Source organism: Vombatus ursinus, unplaced genomic scaffold (assembly GCF_900497805.2).
Source record: "Vombatus ursinus unplaced genomic scaffold, bare-nosed wombat genome assembly UNPS02014830.1, whole genome shotgun sequence".
NCBI lineage: Eukaryota > Metazoa > Chordata > Mammalia > Diprotodontia > Vombatidae > Vombatus > Vombatus ursinus.
Genome location: NW_020954608.1, coordinates 38,787,181 through 38,803,859, shown reverse-complemented (window position 1 = coordinate 38,803,859; position 16,679 = coordinate 38,787,181). Strand labels below are relative to the sequence as shown.

At 35.2% G+C, this 16,679-nt stretch overlaps 1 protein-coding gene across 1 annotated transcript in view; it reads right to left on the bottom strand.

Moving 5' to 3' along the window:
- The window catches only part of ITPR2 (inositol 1,4,5-trisphosphate receptor type 2), a 507,541-nt gene that overhangs the window by 225,199 nt on the left and 265,663 nt on the right, over positions 1 to 16,679 (bottom strand). The window contains exons 33-34 of the mRNA XM_027838537.1: positions 6,422 to 6,550; positions 5,618 to 5,738 (exon numbers count right to left, since the gene is read on the bottom strand). Of these exons, the coding sequence (XP_027694338.1) occupies positions 5,618 to 5,738; positions 6,422 to 6,550 (250 nt within the window). The remainder of the gene's footprint in view (positions 1 to 5,617; positions 5,739 to 6,421; positions 6,551 to 16,679) is intronic.

Here is a 16,679-nt window from a genome sequence, read left to right as displayed (position 1 = left end):
TTGGAAGAGTTACAGAAAGAGAGGCAAACTAATGCATTGTTGATGGAGCTGTGAATTAATACAACCATTCTGAAAAACAATTTGGAATTATGCAAATAAAAGAAACATGCATTTCAAAATGGCATACCCTTCTGCTAAGCATATACCCCAAGAAGGTCACTGACCAAAAGAAAGGCTCCTGGGGCAACTAGGTGGTGCAGTGGATAGAGTTGCAAGCTTGGACTCAGGAGGACCTGTGTTCAAATCTGGCCTCAGACACTTTACACTTACTAGCTATGTGACCCTGAGCAAGTCATTCTACCCTGATTGCCTCGCCAAAAAAAAAAAGAAGAAGAAGAAGAAGAAAGACTCCACACATGCCCAAATATTTAAAGCAGTATTTTTTGTGGTAGCAAAAAATTGGAAACAAAATAGATGTCCAATGATTGCAGAATGACTAAACAAATCATGGTACATAAATGTAATGGAATTTTAGTGTGCTATAAGAAATAATGAACATGATAAATATAAAGAAGCATGGGCAGACAGATGAAACCACAAAAAATTAAGCAAGCAGAGCTAAGAAAAAAATATACACAAAACAACTGAAAATGAAATTTTTAAGATTATAAAGAACAAGATAGGTGAGAAGATATCCACATACATTCCTTTGCAGAGGTTGGGAAGGTTCCAAAGGTGCAGAATATTGCATAAAATTTCAGATGTTTTTTATGAATTAGTCAGTTTTGCTGAATTCTTTCCCCTTTTTTATTATGTAAAACATATTTTTATAAGGAATGACTTTCTAAGATGGGGGAAGAAGAGACATATAGGGAAAATCTAGGCAATGTTAAAACAAAATATGTCTTTAAATAAAGAATGCATGGGCCCCCCCCCATTCCCTCTTACCCTTCCTTCCTGTTACTTACTTCTGTGCTCATTTTTAATACTAATCCTTCTAGGAACTGAAAATTCTAATATCACTTACGAGTTTGTGTAATTTTTTTTTAGTCTTTAACCTCTACATATATGAATTTGTAGATGTTATGACCCATCAGTCATATCTAAATAATCAACTCCATGAAAGTTGAAATACTTTTGACATTTTTATAAAGTTTGCTACTCTTCCATCTATGTAAGTGGCTGTAACTCGTGTGCATATACCCTATATTTATGTTATTTTTTCTGATAATTTTTGTTTGAACTGTTAAAATTCAAAAATTAAAATGTTTGTGCAAAAAAAAAAAAAAAAAAAGACTACATAGGCAATTCAATGATCCATGAGAATTCCAAAGGACTAATGATGAAAAATGTTATCCACCTCCAGAGAGAGAACTGATGAAGTGGAGATTGAAATATGTATTTTTCATTTTTTTAATTTTTCTTGCCTTTTGTTTTTGCAACATGGCTAATATGGAAATCTGTTTTGCATGACTTCGCATGTGTAATAGATATCATATGGTTTGCCTTCTCAATGGGTGAGGGAGAGCCTAGAAGGTGGGAGAAAATTTGAACCTCAAAATTTAAAAAATTAATATTAAAAATAAGTAAGCAAACAAACATGATTTAAAAGAAAAAAGAATGAAAGAGTCAGGGTCTATGCCCCACATAAGCTCTGAGAGGAAATTCCTCTACAGGATTACATAGTGACAGCAGGAATAGAGAAAATAATTCTAGAGCTGAATGGCTCTACGTGCAGCTGCTCACTTGCATGTAGTATCATTCCTTCAGCATTCAGCAAATGTTTAAGCATCTACTATATACAAAGTGTTACTCTAGGCACTAGTGATGCAAATAAAAAAGAAAAGTCATATAGCACCTCTGCTTTAAAGCCCTTACAATCTGGTTCCAGCCTGCCTTTCACTCCTCTTTATAGTCAATATAGCCAAATTGGCCTACTTGCTGTTTCTCACCCAAGAAATTCCATCTCTTAGGGCCACGCCTTGGGATAGAACGTACCTGAATGCAATTTCTCCTCTCATTTACCTCTTAGAACCCCTCATTTTCTTCAAGTCTCAACTCAAGGTCACCTCTGACAAGGCCTCCTCCTCTATCACTGCCTCCTTCATCCCACAAAATTACCTTGAATTTACTTTGTATACATCTTTTTACATTTTCTCATCAGTGAACAACATTATTTACACTAATAGAATATATGCTCCCTGATGTAACTTACTATTTCATTCTTTGCTCTATATTCCCAGAGCCCCACACATAGCCTGGAACACAGACGGTGCTTAATAAATATTAATGTATATATTAATATACAAACAATATAGACCTTTGGTTTTACATACACTTGAGCTTATTTTTCTAAAAACTATCTTGTTCACATAACATCAATTCTGTGTTTGTTAAGAATTTTTTTAAAAAAAATTTTTCTACCACATTAACATTTCCTGCTTAATCATAAAATTCTGACCAATAGAGAAAGTTTGTAACTTGATAATAAGTAATATGCTACACTAACAGATTTATTGCACATTTAAAACCCCCAAAGACATGTTATCCTATGATGCAAGAAATGAGTTTGCTGCACAATATGCATGCACTACTAAAGTCAGAGTTCAGATAGCAAGCACAACATGAAATCTAACATGTGATTCAATGTTCTTAATTTCCCACTTTTTAAGTACTGCTGATGATCAGCATGTTCTCCGTGCAGTGTTTAAGACCACATGGTAGATTTATTTCCCCTACTGAATTCAGCTCATTAAGGGCTAAAAAAAAAAAAATTACCAGGTGCAATCATTAAGTATAACATGCAAGGATGTATTTGCCAGGCGATCTCCTTGTATTTCCAGACCTAATATCTACAAATGAAATATCATCATAACTTATCAGTTTACACTATATTTCAGAGCTGCTTTTGAAAAAGTTCCTTAAATTGGTTTAAACATAAAATAGTTTGTGGCAAACAACACGTAGATTTCAAACTCAACTAGTTTTTAGTAGTGATATCAAGGTTAATTATTTTGTGATCTTATTAGCCTAAGTGTTGGTAGCCTGAAACACGAGTGTGAAAGATGTTACATTTAATATTTTAATTGCCACATGAACAGGTTGCTGCTCTGCTGCCACACCCTCTTTTCTACTTTCTGAGAAGTGCTGCCACCAGCTTCGAAAGTCTGCAATGCTGTCCTCTTTGTCCTAGTGGAAAGAGTTTGACTCACAATCAACAATTTCTCTTCTGCTTTCTACAGTCAGTGAACAACTAGAAGAATGAGCAATGATCACAAAAAACTGGCCGGCTCCATCAAAGAATGGATGATGCTGAACTAATCTTGTTTCCCTTTCTGACAGGGTTATTATTACTAAACTAATACTATGGGAAGAGTTTGCCAAATTTTAAGAAAGTGTGTGATAAAATATTTCCGGCTATTCATATGGGAATATATGAAAGGATGTGGGCTAGATAACAGTACCTTTAAATGGATTTGAACATGATTGAATAGCTAAATTCAGAGAAGAAATTAACAGTTAAGTGACAACTTGAAAGGAAGTCTCAAGTAAAGAAACTCAGAGATCTGTTATTGGCTCTGTACTGTCCAATGTTTTTATCAAATACTTGGATAAATGTTTAGATGGCAGGTTTATAACTATAATGACACAAGGCCTAGAGGGATAGCTAACACATAGGATGAAAGTCCAGAATCAAAAAACACAAAATGTAATAAGATAAAATTTAAGTAGGAATAAATGTAAAGTCTTACACTTAGATTAAAGAAATTGTCCTCATGAGTACAACTTGGGAAAGACATGGGACACAGAAATTTGTTTGACAAAGATCTGGGGGTTTTGGTAGACTGCAAATTGATATTAGTCAATAAATTCAACAAAAGCTAACATAATCTTGGGTTAGATTAAGAAAGTCACAGTTTCTAAGAATAAGGAGCTAATAGTCCCACTATAGTTTGATGTATTCAGACATTTAGAATTGTTTTCAAATTTGAGAGCTACATATGCTGGAAAGTGACCAAAAGAAAGCAATGAGGAGGGTCAAAAGTCTTGAGTCCATGATATATTTTTGCTCATCCTTCGTTTTCAAAGAAGACCAATGACATCATAGTGATGTCTTGACTTGTGCATGAATTGGACTTAAGTGAGGGAGAGTTGCACAACTCTCCTGAATCATCAAAGTCCAGTAGTAGCAAGACAAAAGTCAGGATGACTGGTGATGGCCTGAGATGCAGTGGATGACCTTGACAGATGTCCGACCAAGCTCTAAGAGCTCCATACCACCTGCTTCGGCCACATTCATGGCCATTGGAACAAATTGTTTTCATTTGCCTATTCCACCAGGGAAAATTTTCACATGCTCAGGGTAGACATCTCCCTAATTGGCCAACAAGTTTGAGGCCTGTTGGCTACCCTCAACCTGGTTTAGCTCATCTACCAAGAAGGCTTACCAGGATGTGACCACTGCGCATGCTACAACTTCCAGGAGCCACAGGTGAGAACCGGGTGAAGATAGACACCAAAGGAGGAAGAGAAGTCCTGAAAAGGCCTCAGCAAGCCCTCACACCAGAGGTGCTAGTCCTCCCTGAACACTCCACATGCCCCATGATACATAAATACAAGTTTAAGGAATGTTTATCCTGTTTATCCTGTAGAAGAGAAGATTCAAGAGAGACCTGATAGCTAACTTCAAGTATCTGAAGGGCTATCATATGGATAAGGAATTAAATTTGTCCTCTACAGGGTATAATGGTCAAAATTTGCAGAGCTACAAATGTAGATTTGATGTAAGGAAAATTTTCCTTCTAGTTTCCTTCTGTAACTTTGAGTTATCCAAAACAGTAATGAAATTCTTTAGGAGGCATTGGGTTATACTCGCTGGAAGAAAAGATTGGATTACCATTTATCAAATACCCTGTAATAGTGGTTCGTTGTTGGTTGCAGGATGGACCAGAAGGTTGCTGAGATGCCATCTCACTAAAAATCTGTGATTCAGTAACCATCTATCATAGGATAAGAGCATTACAGGTTTAGAGGTGGAAAGAAGTTTAGAGGCTATCTAGTCCAACTGCTCTTTTTACAAATAAGGAAACCTACCCCAGTATCCCAGGAGGTTTTGCCTCCATAGTACATTTTTTAGGGGTTGATAACCTGTGAAACAGAATATGAGATCCACAAGGTCAGGAAGCCTACCTTCCACTTCTGACTCATCAAATCCCTAGCATGCAACGGGCACTCAATAAATGTTGCTGATTAGAAACAAAATACGAAAACTAAAAAACTTTTTAAAGACTTACTAACAGATGGAAGTATAATTAAGTGAGTTTGTTCAATAGAAAAAACAATTCCCTAGTAAATTTTAAGATAGAAGCTAAGCTACTCTCTATAAAATCTTAATGAGATATTTTGGTTTAAGGTGATAAAAGAGAACATTGCAATTAATCTTAAATGTAAATGTAGAAAAAAGACTGATATTGTCCCCCTGACCCAAAAAGGATATACAAGAGTAAAGAGGGTTTTTTTTTTACTATAATTCATTTTCATAAAGCTAAACCTACTAGCAAGATTCTCAATTATAAGGCTACAAAATAGAAAAGCTGTTTTTGGTGTCCATTAACTCCAACCAAAGCCATCTTAAATATATATATAAGAATAAGAAAAACTTAACACTTTAACATACCCACTTCGGCCAGTGTTTTGATACATGACTCCACTGAGGCTTTCTGTACCGGGTTTAACCAGGTACAGTTGTAAATTCTAAAGGCAGACTGAAGCAGTTGAATAAACACTGGTTGATGAGTCTAAAACAGAAGGGAAAATGCATTAAAATGTAAGTGAACCTTTAAAATATTAGGCATAGTACCTTGAATTTTCAAACCTTAATCAAAATGCAATTAGTTCTTTAATCTGTGCTATTATCATAAACTTAAGCAGGAAAAACTTTCCTTAAAACTAGATATATGGACTAAAGAAAAAGTATATATATATGTGTGTGTGTGCATATATACGTATATACATACATACATATATATACATACTAGACAGAAACCTTAAAATATTAAAGTATCTATTATCTTTAAAAGTACAAATTATTTTCATTATGAATAGAAACGTTTTTCACATAATGAAAAGGTAGAAAAGATAAAATGGGAGTGATATTTAACACATTTCCTCTAAAGAGAACAAATTTAAAATGATACATGTATGATCATGCCTGTTGATTTATGGGATAATATCATTAATATTACCTTTCAGGAAACAGACTAAATTCAGTCTACAAGTTCTCATATATTAGAAAGTGGAGGGGGGAGCATTACTACTATATGACCCTTTCACTTAAAAGAAAGCCTAGCAAATTCATACAGGTTAATAATTTGTACTTTACATAGGAATGACTTTCTGACCAAAACAAATGAATGGAAACACTTGTCCTTCCAATAGAGGATTAATTAGCTTTCTATTATAAGACTTTTGCTTGACTTACCTGAAGGCTTGTGCTGTTGTCTGAGAAGGGAGAATTAAAGAAGCCACTAACAATATTCATGATTGGCTCTGTTACACACTTTTCTAAAAAGATGTCTGCATGTTTTCTATCTGTAGTTGTGTTGCAAACCTACACAGGAAAATAAAAAGTCCATAATGCTTGCACACAATATTTCAATAACAAATCAACATTTTATAATACAAATACATATACCCTCCAAATGTATTTAAAATATAAACTAACTATAAATATTTTTATTGTGGCATTTAATGTTGCTATTTCCCCATAAAATCCCAACCTGCCAGACCTTTCATTTTTTCTGGATTTTCTTCAAAACACATTATCATTTCCTCCTTGAAATAAATGTCTTATATGCCACCAATCTATTCCGTTCTCACCAACATCCTTCAGCCTGTTTAATTCTTACTCATTCTGCACCCCATTAACTGAATTTGTATTTCCAGAAACATCATTTTCCTTCTACACTTCAGTATTTCAAAGCTGGAGAGTGCTGCCTCTGTTAATGCAGATCACAACTCTTCTGTACTCAATAGACAACCTTTTTGGAATTCTTATGACAGGAAAACTCATTATCTTATAGCCAACCTAGAATAGATAGGCTGGTCCTCCAACACCAGAATCATACTCAAAGGGTTTTCCAGGATGTGCTCTGCTAGCACAGCCTTTCTCCTCCACTTCTAACTCTCCTTTATATGCTATCTCCTAGTATTAGAATGAAAAGCTCCTTGAGGACAGGGACTGTTTTGCCTACTTGTATATTTATCTCTAGTACTTATCACAGTGCCTGGCACATGGTAAGCACGTAATAAATGTGTTTGCATTCATTTCTTCATTCAAGGCTACTTCCAAATTTATAACAAGGCATTATAAAGGATTTATCTCTAGAAATTAGGACACGCTAAAATAATAGTATGAATAAAATAATATGAGAGTAAAAAGAATTATTAAACATGACTATTCCCCATTTTAATTTCTCTTCAACCTCACTTAAAACATCTAGGCTACAGTAAAGCTACATAAAGGCTATATAGTAAAGCAAGACAGAAAAGATCCAATTATGGAAGAAGAGACTATTAGAGATTTTTTTAAATTCTGAATTTTCACTCAACATAAATTTAGTAAATGCCTACTATTTGCAGAATATTATCCTAAGCAATATTATCCTGTTACCTTATTAAGAAGTAATAAGGATGTAAACCAGGGTGGTGGCTCTGAATGGAATCTCATACACACAAGTGTGAGTAAAGTATCATGGAAAATTATAAAGGCTGCTGCCAGAGCTCTAGAGCTGTAGGAATTTAGAAGAAACAGAGGAACTAACTATATTTTATTGAAATAAACTTTTATCTTGCTTGATATACATTACTTACTGAATAACTGCAGCTTGAACCCCCTAGACCACACAGTGATTCTTTGTTTGGACCCTGTTTCCACTGCTGACACTTTTAGTTCAACAGTCTTCTGCCAGCTCTTAACCTTGATTTGCTTTCAATTCAGTGTTCATACTCATCTGTACATGAACCTTTTAACTGCAACCATACCCTCTCTTGCCCTTTATCCAATTCACAGTAAATTTGGTCAATCTCATGGACCCCATTCAATCATAGCTCTTGACAGGCAGGACCAAGGTAAACAATACAGAAATGAGGAAAAGGGTAATAAGAAGGTTTCAAAGAAAGATCCATCTGGAAAGAATGAAAACTTTTCCACATGTACTTAGAGTAAATAAGGCAAAAAAAGTCAATGTTAGAGTTGGAAAGTGTATAGTAAAAACACAAATCTAGCTACCTGTTCTAATCCTGTGTGAGGCAACTAGGTGGCACAGTGGATAGAAAACTGGGCCTAGAATCAGGCACACCTAAGTTCAAATCCAGCCTAAGACACTTCTAGCTATGTGACCCATGGCAAGTCACTTAACCTGTTTGCTTTAATTTCCTCAACTATAAAATGGGAATAATAATAGTATATAACTCCCAAGGTTGTAAGGAGAAAATGAAATAATATTTGTAAAGCACTTAGCATAGAGCCTGGCACATAGTAAGCTTTAAATGCTAGCTATAATTGTTAATACCATTGTTATGATTATTATTATTCCTTATATACCATGAAACATGAGGTAAAATAAAATATGTTTATTATATTAAAATTCTAAACTTCCAAGGGAAACAGTGAGTAAATTGCTAAATTTAAGAGACATAGTAAAGGAAAACATGGGGCAAAACAAACATAAAATAGTCACATATATGCGTTCAAGTATCTGTTACTCTGGCCCTTGGTAAATCAGGGTTAGCTTCTGCTGGTAAAATGACTAAACTAGAACCAAACCTCAGGATGGTCGCAGCAACAACTGGAAATTGGTCTTCCAAAGGGACATCATAATTGTGACTTTTTGTTTCATTTTTTAAAAATTCTCAGTGACTCATATAGTGCTTCACACATAAGTATATTTAATGATTCTGTTACATTAAAAACTGTGTAGAATTTGTTTCTCAAATTATTTTGAGAAAAGTGATTCTGATGATAAATTTCAAGATAATCCCACACTCAAAATAAATTTGCATTTCATTTAATTTTAGGGCTTGAGTCCCCCAGGTCATTTCAGTGGGCAGCTAAGACTATTCTCAGGCCCTTATATCAATGTGAAAACTCCAATTAAATCCCAGATGCTCTTATTCTTCCTAACCTTCTATCCCCTCCCCCAAACCAGTAACCATTTAGAATTTCAAACATTTCTTAAATACACAAAAATATTTAAAAACCAAAAAAGTAATGTGTAATCTAACAACACTGGATTGAATATGAATATTGTTTTTAAAAATGTATTCTAATTCTCAATGAAAGAAATATGTGAATCAGTGATAAGTGATACAGTTCTACAAAGCTGATGAAATCAACTATGTATTTTGAATTTCTTCCTTTTCTCTCTAGCTAACAGAAGCTATATTTAAAGTTAGGCTTCCAAAAGGACTTTGCTTAAATGGATCATCTAGCATTAGTCATAAGCATCAAACCAAGGAAGTCTTTTCAGTCCCATCACATGAAAAAAGAAGGAAATACGTTCCAAACTATGAAACCGTTGTTCCATAGTTAAGCTACATATAAGAAGAGAATGGCTCAAATCATTTGTCTGAAATTGAAACAAAATGATTGTCCTGGTAAGCGGTGACATATTTGACAACCATGTTATGTGAGCTTCTTAATGGGAATCTGGTTGCACATTTCAGTGCTGCCAACATGTCACTTAGAGATATTTTTTGGTTGTTATCAGATCTCAAATTTAATGACAAAATTGGGTACATCTTCAAAGGAAAAAGAAATCTAGTCTGTGGAGAATACTTCCCATAGTGCATTGGTGTACTTTAATAATAAGAACTCAAAGCACCAGACTTACCCACCACTGCAGTTATAATAGCCCAAAGAAAATCATTTCCCACCCTCCAAACACCTCTTTTTGGTACACTGAAACATTGACGATCAAAAGTTACTTTCTGCAAATGATCTGAAAGCTATTTAACATCTTTTTAGGGATTCAATAAATATAGTAAATCATCTAAATTTGGACTACCAAAAAATAATTTACTAGTAAGCACAGTATGGTTCCTTTGGTGGGAAAGGAGGGAAAGAAGGAGGTAGGAAGGGAGACAGAGCCTGAGACATACAGTTTTTAATAAAATGGCTATGTCTTTTCTAAACTTACATCCTCAATGCCTAACACAGTGTTACATACACAGTATAAAGGATTACAGGTATAAAGCTGGATGGGACTTCAGGAGCCAAGTCCTTCATTTCACAGATGAAGAAACTGAGGCCCAGGAAGGTGAAATAATTTTACCAAGATCACACAGTATCTTACTTACTGAATGCTTGTTATTATTGCTACTGAGTCTGACCGTAGAATGGGTGACACTTAATAGTCAATTATTTTTCTATATGTTTTCCAAATTTTCAGCTGGACCTAGAGGCAAAAAGACCTGAATTCAAATACAGCATCAGATATGTAACAGACCGTGTGATCCTGGACAAATCGCCGTCACTTTCTGAATCCGTTTCCTCATGTATAAAAGGGGGGTGATGATAATACCTACTCCCCAGGTGGTGGTGAGAATAAAATTAGACGTTTATAAAATACTTCACTTATCTTAAAGCACTATGTTAATGCTAGCTGTAACTAGCTGCATGATCCCTCTTGGAGCGTTAGTTGCCACACCTATGATATGAGAATCCTGGACTAGGTGTTGTCTTCCAGTTCTAAAATTATATGGATCTATGATTTGCATACAAATAAATATACAACATCAACACACATAGACAATATGTATACAATATAGACATTTATGAGTGTTTTGTGTAGAAAAAGAACCAGAGACAGATAAGTTCTTCAAGTCTAAAGACGTTGTTATTGATAGTGTTTTATCCATGAGGTATTGTCATTGAAAAGACCCAAAGTCCTTTTTACATTTACTACATATTGAGATCCTTCTCATGTATATGGCTATACAGCGCTCCACTGTTTGCAAGGACTATTAGCTATTTACAGCTCTGCTGATTGAACAACTAGAACCACAGTGTTGATTAATAGCTCTGTGCAAAGTAGAGTGCCAGAAGATTCAGTCCTTGGCTCTGTCCTGTTCAACATTTTTATCAATTACTAAAGGCCCAAAGCTGGAAGAGATAAATATTCTATGTAATAAAATGGAGATTCAAAGATATCTTGATAGGCTGAAACACTGGGCTAAAATCAAGATGATGAAACTTAATAGAAATAAGAGCTTAGTACACAAATACTAAATGGGAGTTGGGGTGCTGAGTTGCAAACAATTCATGCGAAAAAAAAATCTTTGGGCCTTCACAATATCTCAGAGCAAGAACGGATCTCAGAGGCATGCAGAAATGACATCTCCCTGAATGCAAATCTGCTCTACCACACTTAACAGTGTCCATTCAGACTCTGAAGTAAAAGAAAACCTATGATCTTCTAAGGCAGCCCATTTCACTTTGGAAAAGCTCTCATTCTTTAGAAAGTGTCTTTACAGAAAGTCTAATATTCCTTTTTACGACTTCCACCTTTAGTCCTACTTTTTCCCACTAGAGGTATGAGGAACAGCCATCTCATACATAACAGCCTTTTGATGACAGCTACCACCCTCTTCCCCAAAGTCTTCCCTTCTCCAGTCTAAGCATGCCCAATTCCTTCAATGATCTTCCTACAGCAAAAACATATTCTACAGATCATCACTATCTATCCATGTACTCTGTAGGTATCTTGCATGTAACTCTTTATTTACATGTTGTCTCCCCATTTAGAATACAAGCTTCTGGAGGTCAAGAACATTTACTTTTCTTTAATTCCTAGGACACAGAGTGCCAGATACATAATAAGCACTTAAATACTTGTTGACTGACTAGCTTCCTAAAATGGCATACAAAGAACTGAACACAATTCTCCAGATACAGTTTGACTGGAGCAGAGTACAGTAAGACTATCACTTCTGTCATGCTATATATGAGGCCTCACTCTCAAAACAGTCTAAGACTGGTGACTTTCATGACTTGACTCATACTGAGTTAAAATATAAGGCTTGACTGCAAATTTGATATGAGCCAACAATCATGTGGCCATTAAAAATTCTAAAAACAACTTAAGTTACTTTTAAAATAGTCTATAGTCTAGTATGGAAATATATTTTGCATGACTGCACATGCATAACATACATCAAATTGCTTGCCTTGCCTTCTCAATTGGAGAGGGAAGGAGAAAATTTGGAACACAAAATTTTTAAAAACAAACGTTAAAAATTGTTTTTATATGTAACTGGGGAAAAAATAAAATATTAAATAAAAAATTATTTAGCCTTTGCAAAAAAAAAACACCAAAGGAAAGAAAAATAGTCTATATTGTGAAAGGCAATAATCCCAGTATACTATGACCACATTGTCCCTTCAAATGTCCCTACAAGATGGCGTTCCAGAACCCATCTTTGCTGCTGGACTACTCACATGCCTTAAATGAGCTGAAAATCACTCTTTTTCCTCCTGGTCAAGAATCCAGGCCCTTCCATATACCCTGCCTATCTGTCCTTTAGACCCTTGGCACTGTCACCTGATCCAACCCAAGGAATCCTGCACTTTTGCCATTCCTTAGGGCCAAATCTGCCCTACAGATCAACTTTCTTTTGGATGTTGTTTCTATCAGTTAAGATTTTGACCTCAGTAAGGGTAGAGACTGTCTCAACTTATCTATTTATATCTGTAGCATTTAGCACAGGAGGTATAAATCCTTATTAGTAAGTGCTTAATAAATGCTTTTGATTCATTCATTCCTTCAATCGTGTGGCAAATGTGAATTCTCAGCTTCATTCTGTGGAACATGAGGCTACTTCTTTCACATCTATGGGAAGAGTCTCATAGCTCTCACATAATCCCAAGGGTTTAGTAGTCCTTCCTTCCTTTTCTTTCTGTGACATTCTTTTACCCTGCAACAATGGTAAGAATTCTCCTCTATCTCTTCAGACGATTTTTATATTTTGTTTTTCTATTGGAGTACATTTCAAGGAAAATGTCATTCCCCCATTAACGTAGAAAGTATAGAGGTTTTCTTCATGCCTTCTCACTTTCTCTTCTAGCAGGAACAGCATCCTGAATTTTGCTCATTGTTGTTGTTGTTCAGTCATTTCAGTTTTGTCCGATTCTTCATGACCCTATTTGGGGTTTTCTTGGCAAGTACACTGGAACGGGGTTTCTCATTTCCTTTTCCAGCTCATTTTATGATGAGGAAACTGAGGCAAACATGGTTAAGTGACTTCTTGGCCAGGGTCACATAGCTAGTAAGTGTCTGAGGCTGAATTTGTACTCAGGTCTTCCAGACTCCAGGCCTGGTGCTCTATTCACTGCTTCACCTAGCTGTCTGAATTTTATTCATACATACAATTTATTTGGTACTGACAAAATTCTGGGCTTAATTCTGGATGCTGCATTTTATGAGAAAACAATAAACTGAAGTATCTAGGAGAGACAAACTAAAATTGTGAGGGGTCTGGAGGTCATGCTGATTTAAGAAACACTTGAAGGAACTGATATTTAGCTTGAACAAGTAAAGACTAAGGGAAGGCATGATGACTGTCTTTAAAAATTCAAAAGTATCTAATAATAAAATAGACTCAGGCTAGAGGTTGTAAGTTCTCTGTCACAGAAGGTATTTAAGTAGAAATCTGAAAATATGTTTCAGGAAATGGTTCCTGCAGTGGGTGGAAGACTGAACTAGATAACCACTACCACTAGAGTCCAGTAGAATCCCTCAATTCTGATGTTCATGGATATTTTTAGCTCATACAATGTCAAGTCAACAACAAGCATATAATAAGGACCTGCTATATGCCAGTCATTATGTTAAGAAGTAGGAATACAAAGAAAGGTAAATGGCATACATCTTTTTTTCAAAATAATGAACATCTCTTCTGATTGCTGCAATTCACTACAGCTTACTAATTGATTGTCCTAGTATTCCACAACTTTTGTGAAATCAATGCATCTTACAGTAACATTTAACTCACTCATTGATGGGTTGTGACATTTGAGCATTACTTCATTGCTGCGAGACTAGGCATATGATGTTACTCCCAGGCCATGCAATTATTGTTTAACTTAACAAAACATATTGTCTGAGGTCTTTCATTTATGAAATTTTGAGGATAAAGCAGTGTTCCAAGTGAACCTACCATTGATAGAGTTTGGAAAGTAAGAAATTAATGGAGTTTGAGGGGTAACATGAGGGTTTCCACTTCTTCCCTTCTGTGGCAGAGAAAGAAAAGCAATCTGAATTTATTGTAATGTCATCTCAATGTTTGGCCATGGCATGGCACAGGGCCTGGCTGCCTTAGATCCAGGAAGACTTGGTTTAAGTCCTTGCTCTGACACAGTGGTTGTGTGCCCATAAGCAAGTTGCTTAATCTCTCAGTGCTCTGGGTAACTTTCTGTAACTCTGTTTTAGAGATGATGATGATCTGCATTTGTAGAGGGAGTGACTAATACAATTCGGTAGGCTTTCAACTTTCTAAAGAATTTAAGCCATGTTAATGAACATATCTATCTTCCAGTTTTCCAAGGTAAGGGGTTCTTTATATACAAAGTAAAAACCTTCATATAAGGCTAAATGTCACTTATTTAAACCTGCTTATTCATTAATACGTATCTGAAAATTTGAGTTGTACTCTTCAAGAGTACTCTTCGACAGATTCCGGTTAAAGCCAAACACTGAGAAGACGTTACAATAAATTCAGATTGCTTTTCTTTCTCTGCCACAGAAGGGAAGAAGTGGAAACCCTCATGTTACCCCTCAAACTCCATTAATTTCTTACTTTCCAAACTCTATCAATGGTAGGTTCACTTGGAACCCTGCTTTATCCTCAAAATTTCATAAATGAAAGACCTTAGACAATATATTTTGTTAAGTTAAACAATAATTAAACTTCTAATTTATCAAAATAGCTAAAATCAAGATTCCTTTAATATTTACTAGCACAATATTGAATAAAGGATGCTAATTTGAAAGAATCAGTGGCAAATATCAAATGGAAGATGCCAAGGAAAATCTTTAGTTATATGTCCTAGAGACTTACATGTGACCTTGATCTTTTTAAAATTTATCTTCAATTCCTAACACTGTGCTCACTCTGCAAATCACTCTGTAATCTGTTTAATGTCTTCTTGCAATATTCAAGAGCACAGTCATTAGGATGTATCAGCTCTATATTTTTGCCTCAAGGGTCTTTTATGATGTTTGTTGCTAGTTAAGTAGAAACACCTATATGAAGGCAACAGAGTGTTTTGGGGCTACATATTTGGTCTATTTCTATTCATTTTACTTTATAAAAATGTGAGTCAATATTACACAGGACACTTAGAACCTAGTTCATAATTACGTAAAATAGACTGAATAAAACTGGAGCTCACATGCTAATAACAAAACTACAGATAATGGTAAAAATCTAGATAGGATGCCATTATTGAGATTTAATTAAATTCTGCAAACCTCAGTGTGATAGGCACTGAGAAAAATATGAAAAACAACACTACTCAAATTTAACAGTGAGTTATAGTGCACACAAATAAGTATGATACAAGGGAAGATGTAATAAGTTCAAGAAAAAAGTCCAGGCAAATTTCTATGAGAAAACTGAAGAAGGAGACATCCTCCCCGGGGGGAAGGAGGGAAAGTAAAAGATTTCATGAAGGAGACAGTATCTAAGCTAATTCCTGAAGAGAAGGTCTTCAACAGAGATTCTGGACATGAAGACAAGAAAAAGTACAGAATCAGCACAAGGTAGAATGGGCAATAGACAGTTGTCAAAAAAGATAGAATGAGAGAAGCAATTTGGAATTATCCCCAAAAATCTATTAAATTTTTTATACCCTTTGATAGGGGCAGCTAGGTGGCACAATGGATAGAGCACTGCACTTGAAATTAGGAATTTGTTTTGCTTTGACTATATATATTTATAACATGGGTTTTCCTTGCTTTTTCAGTGTAGGGGATAGGAAAGGCTGTGGGAAAGGAAGTGTACTTTCATTTTTTAAAATGCAATTCAATTTTTTTTTAATGATTGAGAACAAGATCAAGGATAGCTGGTGGTATCATGAATAGAACAAGAGAAGCTATGATAAAGGACAGGTTTTGCAAAGATTAAATTTAATAAAGTAGAAGAAGGTAATGAGAAAGTTCAAGGAGGGATCTTCAATCTGTTCAATAAAGTAAGAGGCTAAAAAATATGCCAAAAGTGATAGAAGAGTTGTAAAGTTCAAAGCTGAATGAAATGGGAGAAGTGGGAGAACAGTAGATTATATTGTGAGAGAAGAATTCAAAAGTTCACAATATTAGAGGTGGAATGGCAAAAAACCACCAAGTGATGATGAAGCCTTCAGTGCAAAAAGCCTCTCAGATGGTTAAAATATAGTGAAGGTGAAAGTCACAAGAGCTGAGCTGTCAAAGGAACTGTGAGGATAAGCAAGACATGAATCACTGATACCATTCCTTAATAGGAAAGATAAGATGTCATTAATGACATGACACAGTAAGTCATGTTATTATGAAAAATCATTAAGGACACTGGAGAATTTTTCTGAGTTCAAATTTGCTTCATAATTGCCAGAGATCCAGGTTTTTGATGATATCAACTGGGAATGGAATGGTTTATCCACAGGCACAAACGTAACATATGCAACTGTACAAAAGTAATGGGAT